At 36.0% G+C, this 20992-nt stretch overlaps 2 protein-coding genes across 2 annotated transcripts; one reads left to right on the forward strand and one right to left on the reverse strand.

Moving 5' to 3' along the window:
• Window positions 1-191: 191 nt before the first annotated feature.
• LOC128215189 (uncharacterized) lies at window positions 192-16213 on the forward strand. The gene is made up of 10 exons (XM_052921897.1): window positions 192-392; window positions 1369-1493; window positions 2080-2165; window positions 2513-2655; window positions 4241-4351; window positions 8997-9349; window positions 10556-10635; window positions 13508-13650; window positions 14704-14866; window positions 16101-16213. Exons 1-10 carry the CDS (start codon window positions 192-194, stop codon window positions 16121-16123), a joined length of 1428 nt encoding a protein of 475 aa, XP_052777857.1. The 3' UTR covers window positions 16124-16213.
• Window positions 16214-19181: 2968 nt separating this feature from the next.
• Window positions 19182-20683, reverse strand: LOC128215190 (cerebellin-1-like). The gene is made up of 3 exons (XM_052921898.1): window positions 20569-20683; window positions 19911-20177; window positions 19182-19603 (listed from the first exon to the last, which is right to left on the reverse strand). Exons 1-3 carry the CDS (start codon window positions 20681-20683, stop codon window positions 19182-19184), a joined length of 804 nt encoding a protein of 267 aa, XP_052777858.1.
• Window positions 20684-20992: the final 309 nt, after the last annotated feature.

The following is a 20992-nucleotide window of genomic DNA, read 5'->3' on the forward strand; positions in this document are numbered from 1 at the left end:
TCAATAACGTATGCAAATCGTGAAACAAAAGTGGTGAACTTACCTCAGATTTTAAGGCATTTTAAAAGATGTAAGTAAAAGATACTATTTCTTATAATATCTCGTCCCACTTTTAAAGTGTTTGCATTCATTCACCGTGGGTCCGAAATATTTACGTCAGGAAATCGCTAGCGTTGTTGCTCATGTTGGTTATGGTGAGCCTCGAGCCATCAGGCAGCCATGGCAGACACCGCTTCCACCCGAGTTCCTGGAACCCAAGGCAGTCCTCCCCTACCTTCTCCCGCAAGGCTCTTCTTGGAGGGAGTGACAACAATGTGATGCCCTACGGAGGTGTTGGTGTTCCAGTGCCCACTTCGGACTGTGTGATGAGTTGGGAGGAGTTCCTTGCTAACGTAAGTTTCTTTGGTTTGTTGCTGTCCTTTTATGTGCTCTTATATATTTGGGAGTACTTTACGAATTGAGTCAAGGGCATATCATCGTCTCCATCATTGAGTTCTTATTCTGGTTTTCATCTTTGTTTGTATGTTGTAAACAATTTAGGATTATCACCATCTTCTTCATTGAACTCGTTTTCTGGCTTTTTTGTTCAATGTATTTTTGGCAGGATTGCACTTATACAGATGCACTCTTACCCGCAATCAAGATTTACCACAATAAATATAAAGGTTTTGATATACCATAAAGGATGTCTAAATGTGATAAACAATGGTTCTTATGACAAATACCGAGCTTAATGTGAAAGAAAGGTGCAGAAACCTCGGTATTTCTACCTTACGAGACGATAGAAGATCACAGTAAATCATTTAGCACTCACCAATTATTAAATATTTGTGTGTTTTCAGCTATTAAATACACAGTTAAAATGTTTATAATTATGAGTAATTAATATTTCCCATAAATTCATTTTTTGGCAAGTAGTTAAAGGTGCAACACTCAAATTTTATGTTTGTTATACGAGTGTATATATTGATTTTGAATTAGAATCTCACTTTAAGCAAATCGCCGTTTTCTTTACTGTGTTTGTATATAAACTGTGTTCTCTTGGAATGCTTTTATTTTTTAAGCCAGCCATCAATGCATCATCATCTACTTTCTTCCGTTGGCCTCTATTTGTGCTAAATGCCGTTGTCATGTTTTATCAACTATTAAATATAATTGGCATTAGTAAACAAGTAAGACATATCATTTTTACCTTCTTAATACTGTTGTTATGTTGTTGTTTTTACTTCTCAATTTAATGGTTTTGCTTATCGTTTTATAGCGATAAAAAAGTTTTATACGAGAATACATGCTAAAAATATTCTTACTGGTTATACACTACATGATTAGAAACTATAGTATTTAACAAACTCTATTGATTTAAAAAAGGTTCCCGGTAAGACTTGGAATGTAATCTACGGTATAATCGGGGACAGTGACCTTTTCGCAGACAAAGCAAAGCTTCAGTGGACCGTTACGCCCGCTGGACGAGTCAACAGGGCAGCGAGCTTCTGGTACGCGAGTTTTAAACTTATTTGACTTCTCCTTCGTCTAGCCATAATAATATGCTTCCACAGACTTGTTCCATATTGAAGATTTTTGTTTGTACTTCCATGAGACTGAACGTTTGTCATGAACAAAACTCGTCGTAAAGACCCTCCAGCAGCCATTTATATGGTTAGACAAAGTCGGAGAACATGCTACAGTTTGTGTAAAACATTCGCTGTAAAATCTTTATTTAAGTTCACATGGACATTTATTCTTTATTCTTTTTACTTTATGCTTTGTTCGTTGGTTCACACTTTTATGTATTTTTTAACTAGCCATAGTGAAACTCAAGTCAGATATAAACTTAAGCAAAATTCATGAACGTGCCCTTATGATTTCTCCATTGCCCAGTTAGGGTTTTCGATTTTTTAAAACACTCTTGACCAGAATCATGATTGAAAATTGATGATTTTGATCATTTGGTTTATGAAAAAAATGAGAAATTGCAATTGTCTTATGTTACACAAACGTAGTCAGTTACGTCGTTTGCAATCAAAGCCCTAAAATGGAGGACGTAGTAAGTACATCAACATGTATTTCTTAATTCATTAGGTCTGATGACACGAACTGTACCAACATCAACGGAGACTTTGAGCGGAAAGACCAGACAACTGCCACTTGGTCACCTGTTATGACAGGTATTCTTATTTGGCATTTCTATTTGTGAATGGTTGGATTACTCTTTCTCATAGCAACAATTTAATTGGTGCTTTATGTTGTTTAACGGATTGGGTCTTCTGTCTGTATAAACACAACTGATTATGCCGCCTATTAAAAGCTCCTGGCAATGACAACAAATGTTTTTGCTGTTTATCTTTTGTCTTACGGTCCAATTTATTGCTACAAAAAATACTGCGTGTTTTGCGAATTCTTGTCCTGCTGCGGCTCGATAACAGCTCATTTCTTTCCTACTGCTACAACTGCCTCTGATGTGGCAACATATTTGCAGAGAAAATCATGACCTCTTACATACTGTGCACTTAAGGGGGAGGCCTCCTTACGGCAAACCGACAGGACTGGTTGATCAGTAGCCCTCCTTGGAAAAACCTCATCTTCTGCATCTGCTACGACACGACCAAGATTGTTGGAAACAAGTGCCCACAAGTTGAGGTCCTGTTGGCAGTGTTGGTATGTAAACTTATGAAATACACATGTATGACAAATGGAGATATAATAGGGGATTTTGATTTCACATAAGCTTACCGAACTTTGCAAAACAAGTATACCATTTGAATTTGTAACTATAAGACCAAATGATAAACTATGGCACGACACATACATTCGCCGTACAAGTCGCCAACATGCTAGATATACACAAAAATTAATATATTCGTGTTAACAATTTGATTGGCAAAAATATAAGCATTTTAGGAATAAATGTATTAAAACATGAAAACATACGTTAAGCAAACGTTTAAGTGCAGCCTTGAAACATCTCTAAATGATTTAAGCACAATTGATCCTAAGATGTGTTGTAACACTGGGAAACTCTTCGTTAAGAACAACTCTCAGCAAACAAATGCATATCCTCCTCAGTGAATAGGAATGTTGCTACTTCTGATGAAGAAAATGAAAAATTCGCTTAACGAATTTTTCGTGCAATAGCACACGTTGCGATACAAATGTCATACTCTTCCCTTGTTTACTTATAAAACATACTCACGGTTTTCTATCTTTGCAATTAAAGAACAGCATGTAACTGATGTTTCAGAAAACGTAAATGTTAACAAAGCTATTGGCCCAGACGATATTAGCCACAAAATAATGAAAGCAACATCAAAAAACGATATGCCACCACCTTTGTTTATTGACAGAAAGAAAGTATTGAAAAACAGTCAATGTAACGCTCCTTTAAAAAGGATGTACCGGACGAACCTTCAAATTTGGACCGATCTCTGTAATAAGCTGTGTTGGTTTAGTCATGGATTTTTTTTATCTAGACACATTTATAATCATCTTCAAATGACCTAGTATAAAAAAGCAATATGTTTGTTTTGCCAGGTCAATCGACTCAATTTCAGCTGGTAGACATTTACAACCAAATCTGCAAATCTGTACAGCACTTGATGGTAAAGAATCTACATGTATTGTGTTTTACCAATTTTATGATCATACTGTTTGTCAAAATGTTTAATATGACGTGAGTTATCTTAATATACAACAACATACCATTTATCTTAACTAATTTAACTATGATATTTGTCACCATCTTGTACTCTTCAATTTTCTCGATCGTTTGCTTCACATTTATTCATCATCTGTTACGACACGACACAAATTGTTGGACCTTCGCCACATCATCTTGTCGCAAATGCAACATATTGCTTCTTGGTCTTTATGAAATCCTATCCAATGTGTTACATTTGTGAGCAAATGGCATCGCAAATAAATAAGGTTTATAAACTCATTTTGAAACAAACTTAAAAAGCAAATTATGGAACTGTTTAGTCCGAAATATGCAAGATTTGATAACGTTTGGAAAGCATTGGAAATCTGTATAACCCACTCTTTATCACGGCTTGGCTGCCTACGGAGTATGCATATCTTGAATGTTCATACTTGTCGATGATGTTAAGGCATTATACTTTACTCTAGACCAGAAACTTGGACAGGCTTTTAAGTAAGGTATATTCGAAATATGTTTTGTCAATATATCCGTCTTTCATCAAGAAACTATTCGTTATGTTTAGATATTATGTTGCTGTGTTTTTAGGACAAGAGACCAGCTGACATGAACATGCACGGTATTCCTGATGGAGACTTTGATTTCACCAACACCGACTGGACGGCCATTGAAAAAGTCGATGAGCTCCATCGGAGAGCGGTTTGTCAATAATGACAGTCTGGGATGGGAGTGGTTCTGGTGAGGGCCAGGTTATTTCATTATCCCTAGACAGAACTATTGCAAAACCGATATTGACCGATACTGAATTTAGATAATGGTTACGTTTGCTTTCATTGGTTGTTCAAAAGGGGTCGATCAAGGTGGCTACAACTGTTACTTAAGTATAAATTCGTCAGACTATTGTATACGAACGAACCCCGTTGGCTTTATTTCCTTGTTGACACAAATATCATCCAATGAGTGTATAATACTAATGAGTTCGCGGAAAACACATTTGTACAATTATTGAAATATGTTTAAAGATAGTTTCCGCACAAACAAACTCGTTACACACAAATAATGGATTCATCTAATATTCATAAGGCATTTTGCATGACTGTTTTGAATTATTTGAGTAAATCGATATACTTTCATAAACATTCCATTAACAGAATTATAATTTAAATTGTTATTTTGAATCTGTATTATATTTGTTAGCATATGCATACATAATTATACCCGTAAGACCTCTCGTTACGCAGGATACTGGTTATATCATTTAATACATTTTGATAAAGTTAAATTATATCTGTCGCATTCATCATGGTATAAATTAACCGCATTTGGAACTCCTCGGCCATTTTATCCAAAAAACCGCATTCGGAACTATATGGACAATTTACAATGTCAGAAGTCTGTAGGATGTAACGCTGCAAATAGGTCGCGTAGTTATTTTAATTTAGCAGTTAAAATCAATGGCCTAACTTTTGGGAATCTTAACTATGTTTGCAAAAATACACTTCCCCGACAATCAATTTAAACATATATCTACGAAAACGAACTAAAACACTACATTTAATTAATATTATAATTCAAATTTTTAAGATTTACTTCTACCGATGTACCGTACATATCCGAAGTTGTTTCCGATAGAAATGGCCGAAGACTTCCGAATGAAATTAACCGAATGGCATGCCAGTACTTTAATTATTTCCGTCACAAAAGATATTTCGTTTAATTAAAAAAAACATTCGGAAGTTATATATACATGTTTATTACCACATTGTTTATAATTGAAATAATTTGGGTTTTATTTTTCTTTCATAATGTCCTTTTGTGAAGGAGCAATGACCTTGATGTTCCGCAAGAAGATGTCTCTCTTCAACGATCATTTACTTGTTAACCAACCTTGTCAGAGCTGAATAAATACAGTGAAGTTATCTGTGCATTGTTTTTACCTGACTACTCTAGTCATAAATATATCCATCTTTTCATATTACATTACTCCTAGGCAACGGTAAATTAGCTTAGACCGTCGCGTATGCCCCTGTTTAGAATTTGCTGCCAATTCCTGGCAAGGTCTTTTATTTATTCAGAACGTTGAATTTAAGTTCATAACCGCACGGACTTAGTTTTGGCGGATCTCTTTGGTGCTAGTATTGATTTGTGTATGTTCATGTACGCTGTGTTTATACGTTTGAGTCTCTAGTTCATTTAGCCTCGTTAAGGCCCTTGCCTTGTGGATCTAAACAGTCTTCTGGGCTTGTTTCTGTAGTTTTTATTGGATTATGAATCTTTCCATGCCCTTTCTCTATTGTTAACTGTTCTATTTTAAACTGGACAGCGCTATTTTTAGGCTTGAGTGAGTGAGTGAGTTTTCTAAGCAAGCAGGTTATCAATAGAAGGATTCATCGCTCAAGCCTTTTAACACTCTCAGTGGTTTCATAATTCATAGCATTGCGTAATGAAAATAAATGTTACGGGACGCTATCGGAGAGCGATTTGCTGAAGCAGGTCATTCCAGGTATGAGCCTCACGGAATGAAAATACAGGCGGCGTTTCTATTATGGCGGTATCTTGCTGCCAGTTAAGCAATCATGTTATATGAGTAATGTACGATATATATATATATAAGTATTATGGCATTTTTATTAACTGCCCAGTTACAAACATATGTTGGTGTGGTTTTGATGACTTACAAGCTTGGGATATGACAGTCATCACATAGCATTGTAGTAGTTAAGAATATTATGGTATGCAAGAATATCCGGTACAACACAAATGGTCAAGTGCAGCCTACATCAATGTACAGTTGGAATCCAGATACTGCCATGAAATGTTGCAATAAAAAATATTGTAGCATGTTATCATATTAAAAGTATTTGCTTATAATTATGTAATATAAGTTGCAGTCATGGAAATGCGCACATTGCACATACAATCTTATTGGATAATTGTCAAACAATAGCAAATAAATACCCTCTTAATCTGTTTTCGTCGTTTATAGTATCTTAAGCTACGGTGATTAAATTGGCAGGACCTACAGCTATGGAAGGGTTTAAACACATAATAATACACTTCAAAGAAATTCTAATTGGCCAACATATATAATATTCAATAAAAAAGTCATTTTTGTATTGTACACACCAATCTATCGATTTACACACAGAAAACTCGTATTCATGTACAAAGTCATCCAAGCGAAAGGGTAGATGCGAAACTAACCTATGTGCGCGAGTTCCTCGTACACGACATGGTAGCAGTCGTAAATGGTAGGAATGTATGCTTCGTTGATTGTCTTTTATGAAAAACATTAAGCCGTCGGAATTAATAGTGCCGGCGCCCCCATCAGACAGGTATGTTACGTGTCATTATAAACCATCTAACTGTAATACCACAATCGAGATTTCCTCACAGACCTGAAAAACAAATCACACTGTCGGAAGAAGAAGAAGAAGAAGAAGAAGAAGAAGAAGAAGAAGAAGAAGAAGAAGAAAAAAAATGATAAATAACAAATAATGATAATATCATAAATCTATTATTTTGAGTATGTTTTAGTTTTCCTTGTTATACTGTCAATTTAGTTTCAAGATTCGGTACACTGAACGTGCCTTTCATTACATGATATATACTGTAAAACTTTCAAATAAGCATAGACTTTGTTTATGTAATGAAAGCAAAAATCGATTTAAAGTGAATGAATAATAACAAGTATACACATTTCGGCCGTCTAGGGCCTGATGCGTTGCCAAGGATACCGTTTATTGTTGTTATCGTTAGCCGATTATTATTTCGCCTCATATTTTATCTCTAAATAGATTGATCTTGTGGATAATACAGTTTCAGATGTATTGGAATAAAAATGAAAATGTTATGAACAATTTACACGAACTTCGCGATCATCCCTCGTATATATACGTCTTATCTATCACACAGGTCGGAGTATGATGACTGCACCAAATGAACATAGATGAGGAGTATAATTTCATGAGTTTTTATATTGGATTATAAACTTAACTTGCTAATACACTAAATGAAAAGACTAATGACTCCCATAGTATAACGAGAAGACTAGGATATATTTTAAATTATGCCATCGTTTTCGAAATATACATGTGCACGTGGTTATACAGTATTCTCTTTCACATACTTTTAATTGCAAACTCCATACAACGATTACTTCCCTTGTCGTACAGTTATCTCTGCCACTACGCATGTCAAGTGATAGTGATTCAAAACGTTAAAAAAATTAATTTGAAATAATATTTTGTTTCTAACCTTGAAAACAAATGTTATTTAAGAAATTTTAATAGAATATTGCATACATACGTTTGAAAAGAACAACACACATTTAAAAAAGCAGCTCAATAGGTGGAATCTACTTAATTTTCGTGCGTGATGGCAGAGATGTTCTCGTCAAACCTCTGCTCGTCTTAGGGAGCATTATATTTATTAATGACAATAAACAATCACACCAAAAATATATTTGTACTCAGTACATGTCAAAGGCATTTCGTTTAATTTTAACATAAGTATACACAGTACAATTAATTCAAGATTTCAATACGTTTCTCCTAATTTGGATGTGTTTTGTGTTCACGTGGCTCGTGTTTGGCAATTCCTAAGGGCAACTAGTGAGGTTTTTAAATATCATCATCAAACCAATAGGCGTCGACCAACGTCTAGAATCGAGATCATACTGACATTGTAACAGGAAAGCAAAAGCGTAAACATACTTAAAAAATATATATATTACATTTAAACGTTAGATGAATCACATTTATTTCAGTTTTAACTGGAAAGGAAACTGTTTGTATATTTGGTAAGTTTGTAATATATGAAACATTAAAAACGTATTTACGATTATAAAACTATCGTAAATTTTGAAATCCTTCTTTTAATATTAACACACATTTAATTTTAAATCACAGATTGAAACATTTTGTAAATAAAGAAGTTTTTAATGATTTCATTTTTTCCAATTTAAGCGGATTTTTGGGACGAGGATTGTGTTGCGCTTAATGTACAGACTTTGTTTCGGAGGAATAGCATATAGATCATTCTTATTAGTTACGATATACAATATGCCTACTTTAAAGCTGCACTAACGGTTTAAGGAATGTGCGTAAAACATTATTTTTTGAACTTAAATATAAAAATCTGCGATTTCTAATTTTTGTCAGCAGTCAAATATAACTTGTTTCCATGGATTTTTGCAAAAATTGGCTCGTTCCAAGACAAAAAATAAAAAGTTGTCAAAACGTACAATCTGTGAGAGTGCAGCTTTAAAGACACGAGTACAATTTTTAGTTCAAAGAATGTCTAATATTCACTTTACAATTCGAACAACGTCCTTTCACTACAGAACGGAACAATGCGTTATTCACTCGTTGTGATTCTGAGTGTGGCATTGGTGGTGCAGGCGCCCCGCCCGAGAAACGGACACCGACACAAGGGAAATAACTCCCGCACACACAATGCTCGTCTTGGAGGACCGCGCAACAACATACTGCCCAATGGTCAAATTGGCCTTCCAATGCCTCATGAGAACTGTGTGATCACGTGGGAGCAATTTACGAGGCATGTTGTCGGGAAGACTTGGCTGGCTATCTATGGAATCAACGGCGATGAGGCTACAAATCCTGGAAAATCGTTCAAAGCAAAACTTCAGTGGACAGTCACTCCAGAGGGACGTGTGAACAGAGCTGCAAGTCTTTGGTGAGTTTAAAGCTGGTACAAATGTTATGGACAGAAACAGTGCAAAAACATGCCGTCATTTATAAATCTTGCCATAAGTAAGAGGTTGACTACCAATAAATCAGTTTAAACCCCAACTAAACCCCTATTTCGCTACCCTGTCAGGCGGATTTCCAGGCATATAGATAGGTTGATGAATGTGTGATCTGTCTGGTATACCTTTCATCTGGTGTCTGCTGAGTCATAGTCTCGTCTGGGGCCTAATTCAATAAGCAACTTAAATTCAAGATAAGAAAATAAGAGTTTTAATTGGCCTGTATATCTAGCTGACCGATAGGCTGAATGGAATCGCTGAAGCATTTCTAAGGATAAGGATAAGATCGATACTAAATATTGGTCTGGGTGTCTGCTGGGCCGTAGTCTCGTCTGACATCTGCGTATATAAGGAGTCTCGTCTCGCGTCTGCTTGGCAATAGTCCCGTCTGGTGCCTGCTTTGCCGTAGTATCGTCTGGCGTCTGCTTGTCTGTAGTATCGACTAGTGTCTCATTGGCCGTAGTCTCGTTTGGTGTCTACTAGGCCATAGTCTCGGCTGGTGTCTGATTGGTTATAGTACTGTGCATTAAAGGTGTCCGATGTATTCGTATGTGAAATTTCGATGACTGGTTATCTCGAATTATGTATCTTGAAAGAAAGCAAAATATACATTTTCATGACCAGAATTGCAAACTGGATTACAAATATCTATAATGTATTTTGGGCCATTTATTTAACATATTAGATCCTCTTAAAATAATATCAACATTATGTGGGGCCACCAGCCCATTACAGCCAATGGCACGATAAAACTAAAATCCCTTGTACATCAGATACCTTCATTGTGTCTTCGTTGTTTTACCTGCTTGTGGGCTTGTCCCTGTAGTTTCCATTATTTAAGGGAATGTAGGACAAAAATCCCATGGACAAAACATCCCATGCCATATTTGAAGTAGTGGACAAAAAAGTCCACAACACCAATCCACCTTGTCAAAATAAGTTGGATTTTTTTTTCACCGTGTCAAAATGATGTAGGATCTTTTAGCCACCTAGTCAAAGATGGAATGAGATGTTTTGTCCATGGGATTGTTGTCCGGCTCCCAGTTCAGAGAATATTAACATGTTGTTTTCAGCTTGGATTATTCATAAATGTGAAACTTTTCAATGGAGATGCTTATAAAATATTTTTATAGGGTTGATGATGGTTGCATCAATGTCAATGGCGATTTCGTACGCCAGAACCCAACAAGAGCTATATGGGCGCCCGCAGAAGGTATGTCGGTTACATATGAATGACTCTGGCTAGGTGAATAGCTTCATATTTATTTCGAGTATCCTATTCTAAATGACATTTTTGGATCAAATAATAGTTATAATAATAATAATATCGTTTAATACTATACGAGGTGTTGTTTTTTTTTAATTTCATAAACTAGTAAAAAACTTTGCATTGCGATCCCGCCCCCCCCCCCCGCAAAATGTCCGCAAAAAAAACAACAAAGCGATATTTGTTTGCTTTAACGTCGCATCTTTCTTTCAATTTGTACAGTTCTTTAAAAAGTAAAACCTCTTGGTAACCTCTAGAAAAAAGATGCGCCGATGCAACAATAAATATCGCGTTTTTTCCTCCAGACAAACTTATTAAAAAAGAGGCACGGAAGTAAAATTAATGTCAAATTTTTGATATTTTTTATCGAATTTCAAACGAGACCACAATAGTAACATACAAAGAACTACAAATTTGAAAGAAAAAAATGCGAAAATATAACACACAAATGCGTTTTTTTTTCTTGGGAAAATTTAAATAAGGCGAGGTGAGGGAGTGTGACGGCGCTAATATGACTCCATAGCATGTAGTTAGCATGGGCGTTGCTAGGCCTGAAAAAAACTTGTAGGCCCGATTGTTCTATGTGAGTTTGGGGACTTTTATATGTGCATAACGCTCACTTAATTATATTTGCAATAATTACAATAAAATAAAGCAATACACCCTGCACGTTGTTTAAATAAACACCAAATTTTGGTTTAGAAAACCCAACAAGCTTTTGAGTTGTTCAAAGTGTTCGAGTAGCTATTAGTCTTTATTGCATTTTGGGGTTAAAGTAATGTTAACTACGGAATCCAATTAGGGCCATCGCGATTCCATTGCGTTATGTCTAAGGTAAAAAAAACATTCGGAGACCATTCCTTGGTAGGTGATATTAATGTATGTATGACCAGTTTTAAAGACAATGCCGTAGAAATTGAGTTTGAAGATTTGTTTTCGTAAAACTGCATTCTATGCTATAAATATTTGGTGTTCGCACATATTTGTTGGCCAATGATAATTGAGGATTTATCCCATTAACTGTAGCCCCATATCATGTTGAGCTACGGTGAATATAAACATTTAATTTCGTAGACAGTATTTTGTCGATCTATATGATTGGGTAAAGTCGTCTATTTTTCATAGATCGCTCAGCCCTCTGCGCATGCGCGAAGTAACTGATTGACAGTTAAGAGTGCGGTTGTCTGGAGGCAGTTGAAGCTTACGTCATGAATAGGAATTTGAAAATGGATGTGGTTTCAGCTATCAAATCGTATTGACATACATTCAGTGCACAATTAAAATATTTATATAACAATATTCAAATGCAATTTATAATTACGTTTTTTTTTCCTTTATAATGCTCTTTATAATATACAACCAATAAAACAAATTTAGTACCAAAATGTGCAATCTTTTATTGAACATTATGAATAAAATATTTCACGAGGTCATCCCAGTAAATTTCTGTACTAACTAACTATCAATAATGTGTTGGATTTTAAACGAAAAGTATTATTAACGTTCATGTTTCGGTGCTTTTCCATGTTTGTACAAACATTACATATTCACAAAGTCGCGACAATTTACCATTGCCCGACACCCATTTTATGAAACTAATGCCTGGGCGGTTCAACTTTCGCGCCATAAAACCAAGTGACTACACAAAAGGCGGAGCTAGTTGGTCAACTTAGTGCGAACATCAAATAAGTTAGAGTTCATTTAAGCGATCATATAAACATGGAAACGTTTTCGGGCCATCCGGTTTAAATTTCCATATTTTAAGTGTTTCTCAAAACGAAATCATGGTAAGACACTTTAAAGAAGCACTATAACTCCCGAATAAGATTTACCGCAATTAATACAATTGTTAAAATATTTCAGAAAAGATAAATAAATGCCGAAAACAATGGTTCTTATGAAGGATTCCGAGTTTAATTTGAAAGAACTGTGCAGGAAACACGGTATTTCAACCCTTATGAGGCGAAAGTAGATCACTGTTAACCTTTTAGCATGCATCAATCATTTAATATTTTTGTTTCTTTCAGCAATTTAATACACTGTTACAATCTTGTTATCAGTAACTAATGTTTTCCATAAATGCATTATTTAGTAAGTAGTTAAAGATGTAACACTCAAAATTGATATTTGTTATACATGTGTATGTACTATGTATTGATTTTGAAAAAGAGTGTCACTTTAAAGTAATATCCCAATACATTTCAATGCAGGCAACACATCAAATTGAAAAAAATACCATTACTAGCGTTTCACGTATATGACGATCATACATGTATTTTATATTCATTTCAAACCAATTGATTTAAACAGTACAAAAGGTGTGTCGCGTTTCCCCCTAAGAAAATTCATTCACTTTAACGTTTAGCACCATTAATTTTTCAATGAATCCAGGTTTCACCAGGCCGGAAGACTGCCAAGTTCTGGTCCAGCAAAATATATTTAATCTTTGAGATATTCATTACATTTTGCTCTATCCGAATGCAGGTATTGGACTGAATTTATCTATATATAAAGTATGTGCATAACTCAGACATAATCAAAATATCAATATGAAGTAGCATTCTCAAACTTAAATATAAAAAGAGCATACTGGACCGTATCCTGGTACTAAGCATTCAGTAATAATGTACCTGGTGGGGCACAATATGTTGTCCACGAACACATACCGTCGCGTAGATTTTCGACAATCAACACAGCTTTGATGACATGAAGGTGATATTTAGATGCCCCCTTAACGATTCCATAGTTGCTATATTTGTAAATTGCGCCGGAGTTTTTACTTATCCTCAATATAAACCTTTAAGTCATTCAATTTTAGAGGGCTTTTTGCTCGCTTCTAACCGTTTGGACATGCTGGTCAGCGATGACCCTAGTAAGTACCTGATCTTCTGGATCTGCTACGACACCAGACTCTCCATGGGTGGCAAATGCGCCATCGTAGAGGCAGTCATTCTCGTTCTGGTACATTGGTGTATTATCTTTATTATCTAACCTTAATAAATAAAATAAAAAATAAATAAATAATAAAATAAAATAAATATAAACTGTGTACAGTACACAACCTCTGTTTATTGATCTGAATCTACTTGCCTTGATCCCTCTTATCAGATCTCCAATCTGAGTACCCTGCTGTGCAGTTTGGGAAGTTTTATTATAGAAAGGGACCCTAAATGGCCCTGAGCCAATTAACGAATTTACAGGAAATGGGTCCCTACTGTGACATAAGTGCAATTAGCAGGAGATGTACAGCAGGGGATTATCATGCCAAACATTCCTTAAACTAGTCTTTTAAGAACACGAGATACACCCAAAATTCTGTCATACCAACTTCTGTTGTATCGCAAGTCATGGCTCGCCCCGAATTTGGGTTTGTCTTAGTTATATTCCAAAGTATAAATGATGGTTTCTTCTTATTCAGGGTGAGGAATCACGTGACTTCAAAGGGGTTCTCAAAAATCATTTTCATGATGCAATCCTTAGCCAAAATTTCAACTTAAAGGAATTTTACAGAACGATGCAACGCTGGAATTTTGGCCAAGGAATGCATCAATAAAGTACAAGCAAATCTTAAGTATTTCACGCGTGTAGAAGCAAAAAATAGCATTCTCCTTTATAGGCTAAACAATACTTTCACTTCACTTATTTGTTTGTTTACATCAGTTGTGACCCGTGGCGACCCATGTGAGAACCCCTTTATCGTCACGTGATTTCTCACACTGTTATTTTTCTGCCCAAAATAGTTCAGGAAAAGGGGTGTAGGTAGATTTAAGCATACGTTTAACTGTGCTATCTGTCACTATTTTGTCTGGGTCTGTGATAACTGAAAGCTCTAAAATAGTACATATGCGGTTATTCAGGTTCAACATACTACCGGAAAGAAATGATAAAAAAATAATAGTCAGACAAATAGGGTAGGTCGGGAAAATGGAAACCATTTTTATTTGTGTACGCCTAACATGTACTTTGTGACATTTCCGGTTGGTATCACATACATGTTTTCGCATATTTTGGTAGGATCAGCGTGTAGGTGACTCAAACATGGACGGTATTCCCGACGGTGACATTGTCCTCACCAACACCGACTGGCGTGCGATTGAGAGGAATTCGAAGCGCTGCATCGGAGAGCGGTTAGTCAGAGATGACATGTTGGGCTGGGAGTGGTACTGGAAGGGACCAGGTAATCTCTATTTCGTAGCTCATAGCATAAGGCTATTTAAATGCCATGTTGTTTATTTATGTTGAAATTTAAATCCAACCGATTGCGATCGTTATGAGGAGGTCACGTGGTGTGGTGATAACATACTTGACTGTCAATCCAGGGGTCGCAGGTTCGATTCCCCGCCACACCACTTAAAAATACTAATCGTCTTCCAGTGATATACACTGGTACACGTTAGATAATCAGGGTAGCTCTAACCAGGGTTACTTTCTGTCTGTGCACTATTCTCCAAAAACATAAAAAGACTAAAAATCTTGCCGGAACACTCGTTGAAAAGGCCTTACCCGAGTGCGAGTATAAATAAGCATACGTACACACAATTTATGCTGCAGTTTAATTTCAATCAAACGTTATTAAGCGGCGTATGTATTAACTTTAAAGCATAATTGCCACTTTGTTATTGTTTAGTTTATAAAGATCTGCCCGCGCCCTATAGTGGCTGTATTGTGGCTTGACCCTGTCACATCCCCAAGTATGACTGAAACATTATAATGCCAAAGGGGAATTTTATTCCCACCGTTTTGTGGAATATTCGCAAAATGAGTAATTTTGAACCCCAAATGCCGCGGGCCCTACGATGAATGACATCTAGAGTGGTCCCACGGCCATTTTAACTCCATTCAGACGAGCTATTGCCATAGGCATGGTGTCGATGACGGCGTCGGTGTAGGTGTCGTCGTCGTGGTGGCAACACTTTAACCTCGTCCATAACTCGAAACTAGTTCGCGCGAAACCGTGTATAATACATGTTATTTGTGACGGTATACAATGTACACATATGAAGCAAGGGATGTTAAAGTTCAAGACAATTATTCGCTACTTGGTTGAAATTGTGCGCATAATGCAGTAAGCCCAAAATTTCTTAATTAAAAACTTGTCAAGTTACAGGGACTAAAACTTATATGTATATGAGCGTTGGCCTGCACTCCACAGAGCACGTATTGAACACATGCCAATTATTTCCTGTGCTCAGTGTGGATTTCAAATTTAATCCAAGCAGCTTCCTGGCAAGCCTGATTAATGTTGAATAATAGGAAACAATAGTCACTTTTACACATTATAGGAACTGCATGGCCATCGGTGTTCCAATTGCTATTGCACTTGGCCGCCGTAGCATTTTTTTTACATTTCTAGTGTTTATCAAAAGCAGATTTTACACTAATTTTCTCCCATTGTCAACGTATTCTTTCAGAATGCCCGTTCGTGAAGGAGTAGAACGCTGCTGTTTAAAACTGCATGATTTATTCAAATGAAACCTTTTTCAATGTTAACAAACAATATATCGAAATAAAATCAGTCACACTTTGTTTATGTTTTTTTTTGTTTCGGATAGTATAGATGTTTATATTGGTTGGAATCTCATTTAATGGAGTTGTGTATTCTCTACCAAAGTTTCGATTATTTGCCTTACCGTCTGAACCGTATCCAGGGAAGGATTGATAAATTGACATTAGAGCTTTGGCACAACCTTTTGACATACGCCCCTCCTCAGATCCGAAATTCTATTGGTTTAAAACGTTGGCAGAGGCGTTTTGTTGTACTCCTCCAAGAAAATTAACAATATTTAGTCCAAAATAGTGCATTGTAAGCGAATCGTATTATCTTTTCACCGAGTTTGGCATAAATAGAAAACTTGGACGAAGAAACTATTCCATAGCATACACGGTACCTCAATTGTCCGGCATAGGGAATCGTCACAGTGCAGAAGTAGGTTTGAATCACATATTGAATGCCCTCATTTGTTAACTATATTTTGCCACATGACATTGAAAGTAATGCTGTCATGATATGGCTCTTTTGAATGTCCATAGTCTTTTTTTGTTTGCCTAACAATTCGTATACTCACTTTATTTAAATATAAAAGCACGGCAACTATGATATGACACTGGTTAAATCTTTGTTTAGCCAAAATGTTTGTTGATTGGTCAATATATATCTAATGCTAACTGCTGACCAATCAAACTGCTTTCATGTATAAATTAGTCAAAAGAGAACCCGTGGATAACTGATCCAGCTTTATACATTTGGCTGCTCACTAACGGATTCAGGGGGATGGGGCGCCCCCTAAAACCGTCCAAGTTTACTTTTTATTTCAATATAGGAGAAGAAAAGTAATAAAATACGCGCAGAATGCACTATCTCGGACAAGAAATTGATAAAGTTTTGAAGAGGGGGGACCGCCAAACACCCATACCAACATTTAAAACCAAATAAAATACGTTTTTGAGTTACGCCCCCTCTTACGTCGAATCCTGGTACCACCCCTGCCACTGATGTATTTACAGCAGCATTAAGAAAACATATATAACGATCTATTACTATTTACGGTGCATGGTAATAATACATGCATGTACAAATATCCGCCAGCAATGAGTGTGAGCCCATACAGATATTCTTAGAAGAAACATTAATAGTGATACAACATATCTGTTGTGTATCCCACTTGGTAAATTTGCACCATGTTAGTCGGTTATTTCCCTTGACAATACTATTTTGTATTTTACATTAAAAAAGTCAGCTATCTGCCTTGCTAAAAGTAGTATTTTGAAACCCTATCAACCTTCGGTAACCAAAGTTATCGTCACTCATCGAGAAGCAAGAATGTTTCATCGGTTTAACAACACAAACAATACAACTGAGTAATCGTTCAAGATTGTTGTATGAACTGGCAGTCGCATAACCATTTATTTCGTGTAAGTACATGCACATACGAACAATCGTTCAGTTTATTAATGATCTACATCATAGTTTGTAAACTTACCACTAAGTGGACAAGCTACTGTTTATATCTACCGCTACACCTGATTTAATGAAATTAAACGCCTGTCTATTGATTTACGGAATTAACTATTTTTGAAAACTTGAGAAATCCTGCCACTCAACTTGGTAAGTGTGTATGGATCAGTAGACGGTTTTCATGCCTGAGAATATTTGTTATTTCAGAAAAAAAACTTCAGTAGCTTAGCTATCCCAAAATATAAGTGCGTGCCATTTTTGCCCAAGGACCGGAGTCAGGGTTATCCCAAGCTTCGTATACTCTTGTCGGATTCAGGGATCCAAAATACACCATTTCAGACTATAAATCGTTAAAATCCTAGAGGGGGGGGGGGGTACCGCCAAACCCACCTGCCAACACTTTAAACCAAACTAATTTCGATTCTGAAGGAGGGGCGCAATTCAAAAGGTTACGCACCCTTAGTAACGCCCCCTGAACACGCTTATATTTCTAGTATACAGCATATTGTACTGGCAGGATACAAATGCAAACAAGGCATTTAATGCAAAATTTTTATCATAAAGCAAATGAAACACATGCTTTACCAAGACAGTCTGAACACATTGCATCTCGTTCTGGGTCCGTTTTCACACTAACGGCTTAAGATTGAGTTGGAAAGTAAGGCCCAGGAAACAAAATCCTTCAATATTTCAAAATTTCTATAATATGACTAATAATGACAAAATATGTTTGCTTGTATGTAAAACGGGTTACATGTTACATTTTTTTTATTATCTTTGCTTCTTTTTATAGCTTTTTTACAGAAAAAATAAATCGTTGCTTTTTCTGTATTGGATCCGTTTCAAACTCAATACGTACGTATTGGCCCCGTTTAAATAGCTATTTGAAAAGTTTTTCGTGATTAAGAAACGATCTCAATAGCGAAAATCTGTATAAAAACTTTTTTATTGTCATGATAATCACGACTTAGTCCGACCATTGATTCAAGGGCCGAATTATTATGTCATTTGTCAATAGTTGTGAATACGATAGATGGAATATAGGGGTCCTCTTATATATATATTAAAAATATGTAGACAGTAGCAAGACGTCAAATAAACTACATGACGTTATAATTATCGATCATTATTTTTCTTGTATGCTGTCGATAACCTTTTTTAGCAATAAGATATTAGCTGCAGGATATCTTGCTTTTGTTGAATTGCAACGAATAAATATGTTAACTATAAAAATAAGCATAATTCTCTCGCGTGTGTGTGTAAATGTTGTGTGAACGCAGGAGGGCACACCTGCAATTTCCCCAAGAAATGTGATCTTCAGTATAAATGTACGAAAAACGCGATCAATCTTTAAATGATCTCAATGAGAAGGATGTGTGTTTATCTAAAGAACTTCAATAGGAGTTTTACTATATTATTAGCATAGTGCAGGGCAACAACATACAAATATTTGCCACACCTGAACATTATTTTATTACTCCCACATGCTTGACATTTAAACTCGCTAAAGAAACAGCAGTTATGATTATTCGAAGCATTACAGCTGCCAGAGAAGAAACCCAGAGAACGTAGAAAAGCTTTCTCCATGGACAATTTCATGCTCTGCGGCAACATTCTTGACGTAAACCTCTTCACCGACTTTCACCTTTATAATGACGGTTTGACTGAACTGCTCCCATTCGTTATACCCATGACACTTCGCCACTATGTTGCCATTATGGACGATTGCAGCGTGAATGGCAATAGACTGAGCTTCGTGCAGTAGGCTCGCAGTAAACAAATAGATGCCGGCCTGGGGAGCTATAAAGACGCCATGTTGGGAATGGAAACCGTTGCCTTGGTTAAGTAAGACGTTCTCAAAGATAATGTTCTGATTAATGCCAATGCCTGACTGTGTAGCAGTTTTGACTGCCGAGAATGCGATCAGCATCTCTGGAGCTTGTCGTCGACTAACTATACCTGTAATAGAAAGACACTTCTAGTCACTTATGTATGTGTTTTAAAAAGTGTTGAAATACATACATGACCATACATACACATTTCGCCAATGACGTCCTCACTTTATAATATCGAAGTGCAGAATTATATGCATAAGTGTGGTAAAAGTGTTTGAGAGTTTTTGTTTATTGCTTCAGTATATGGTCATAGCATTTTTAAAAACGAATATAATGTATGATTTTGTATCAAGGATTGTTCCAAAACTGTCAATATTTTCGAAGTAGACACTATTGTAACATGTACTAGCTTATCTTAATTATGCACTTACCAGACCTGGCCTTTGTTCCACCACTAGTCACATCAAATTCTGGCTTGTCTTTCACTTGCGTGATATCTTGGAATGCTTCACTCAGTTCTGAACCAACCCTCTCAGATTCCAAGGCTGCTATTTTGACCGCCTGTTGGTTTACCGTAGCTCGCAGTTCGACAATGTGGCTCTGTTGACGTGCGACGGTAGCTTCGAGCTCCTGAACCACAGTTTTCATGTCGTGTAACGCTTTGTCTTGCTTGTCATTTTCTCTCAAAGTATGAACCTCTATAAAAAAGAGAATCAACCTAACTTGAAAGTTGTAAATGTGTTAGCCTTCAATAATACCCTAGCATTCAGTTGTATTAAAGTCATTCAGTTTTTGGTTTGTCTGTTATTGATGGGTCAATATTTATATTAACTATTAACCAATGAAAACGTTTTAATGAGTAAACTAACAGAAAGATAACATGTGGACATTTTATCACAGTTTAATACAATTGGATGCAGGTGATTTAAGACGGATTTGATATGTACTTATATCTTTTAACATCAGACAACCCTAAATTCAAAACTGAAAATCATGTTACTCTGTCGGATACGTTTACGACATACCAAAAAACGAATTCCTTTATTCAATTATCATTATCTGAAAATATAATGATAAAACGCTTAGTACCTCTCTTTAATACTTCTTCTAGTTGTTTCTCAAGAAGTTCAAGCCTCGTCACTACGTCATTTCCATTCGCAACATAAAATATGGCGAAAAGGAACAGCAATTGCAATGAAGCCATCATCGTTACCATATTCTTTTAATTTGAATGCGCTAATTCAATCTAAAACGATGACTATAACTAAGACTTTGAAAGATAAGAATTGCCCTGAATATGCACTATATGATAAGGTACACTATTTATTTTGTTTCTAATTCAGTCATGGGTTATAGTGTAGATACATGTGATTATTATGAATATTATTTAATATAATCTCTAAAATTGTTCAAGTTTCTTTTATGTTTTATTGGGAAATAAAGGTTTTATGAATACAATAACACCAGTGATGTTTTAATATTTCACTAGAGTGATAAATCAAAGTACTGAAAG

Source organism: Mya arenaria, chromosome 13 (assembly GCF_026914265.1).
Source record: "Mya arenaria isolate MELC-2E11 chromosome 13, ASM2691426v1".
NCBI lineage: Eukaryota > Metazoa > Mollusca > Bivalvia > Myida > Myidae > Mya > Mya arenaria.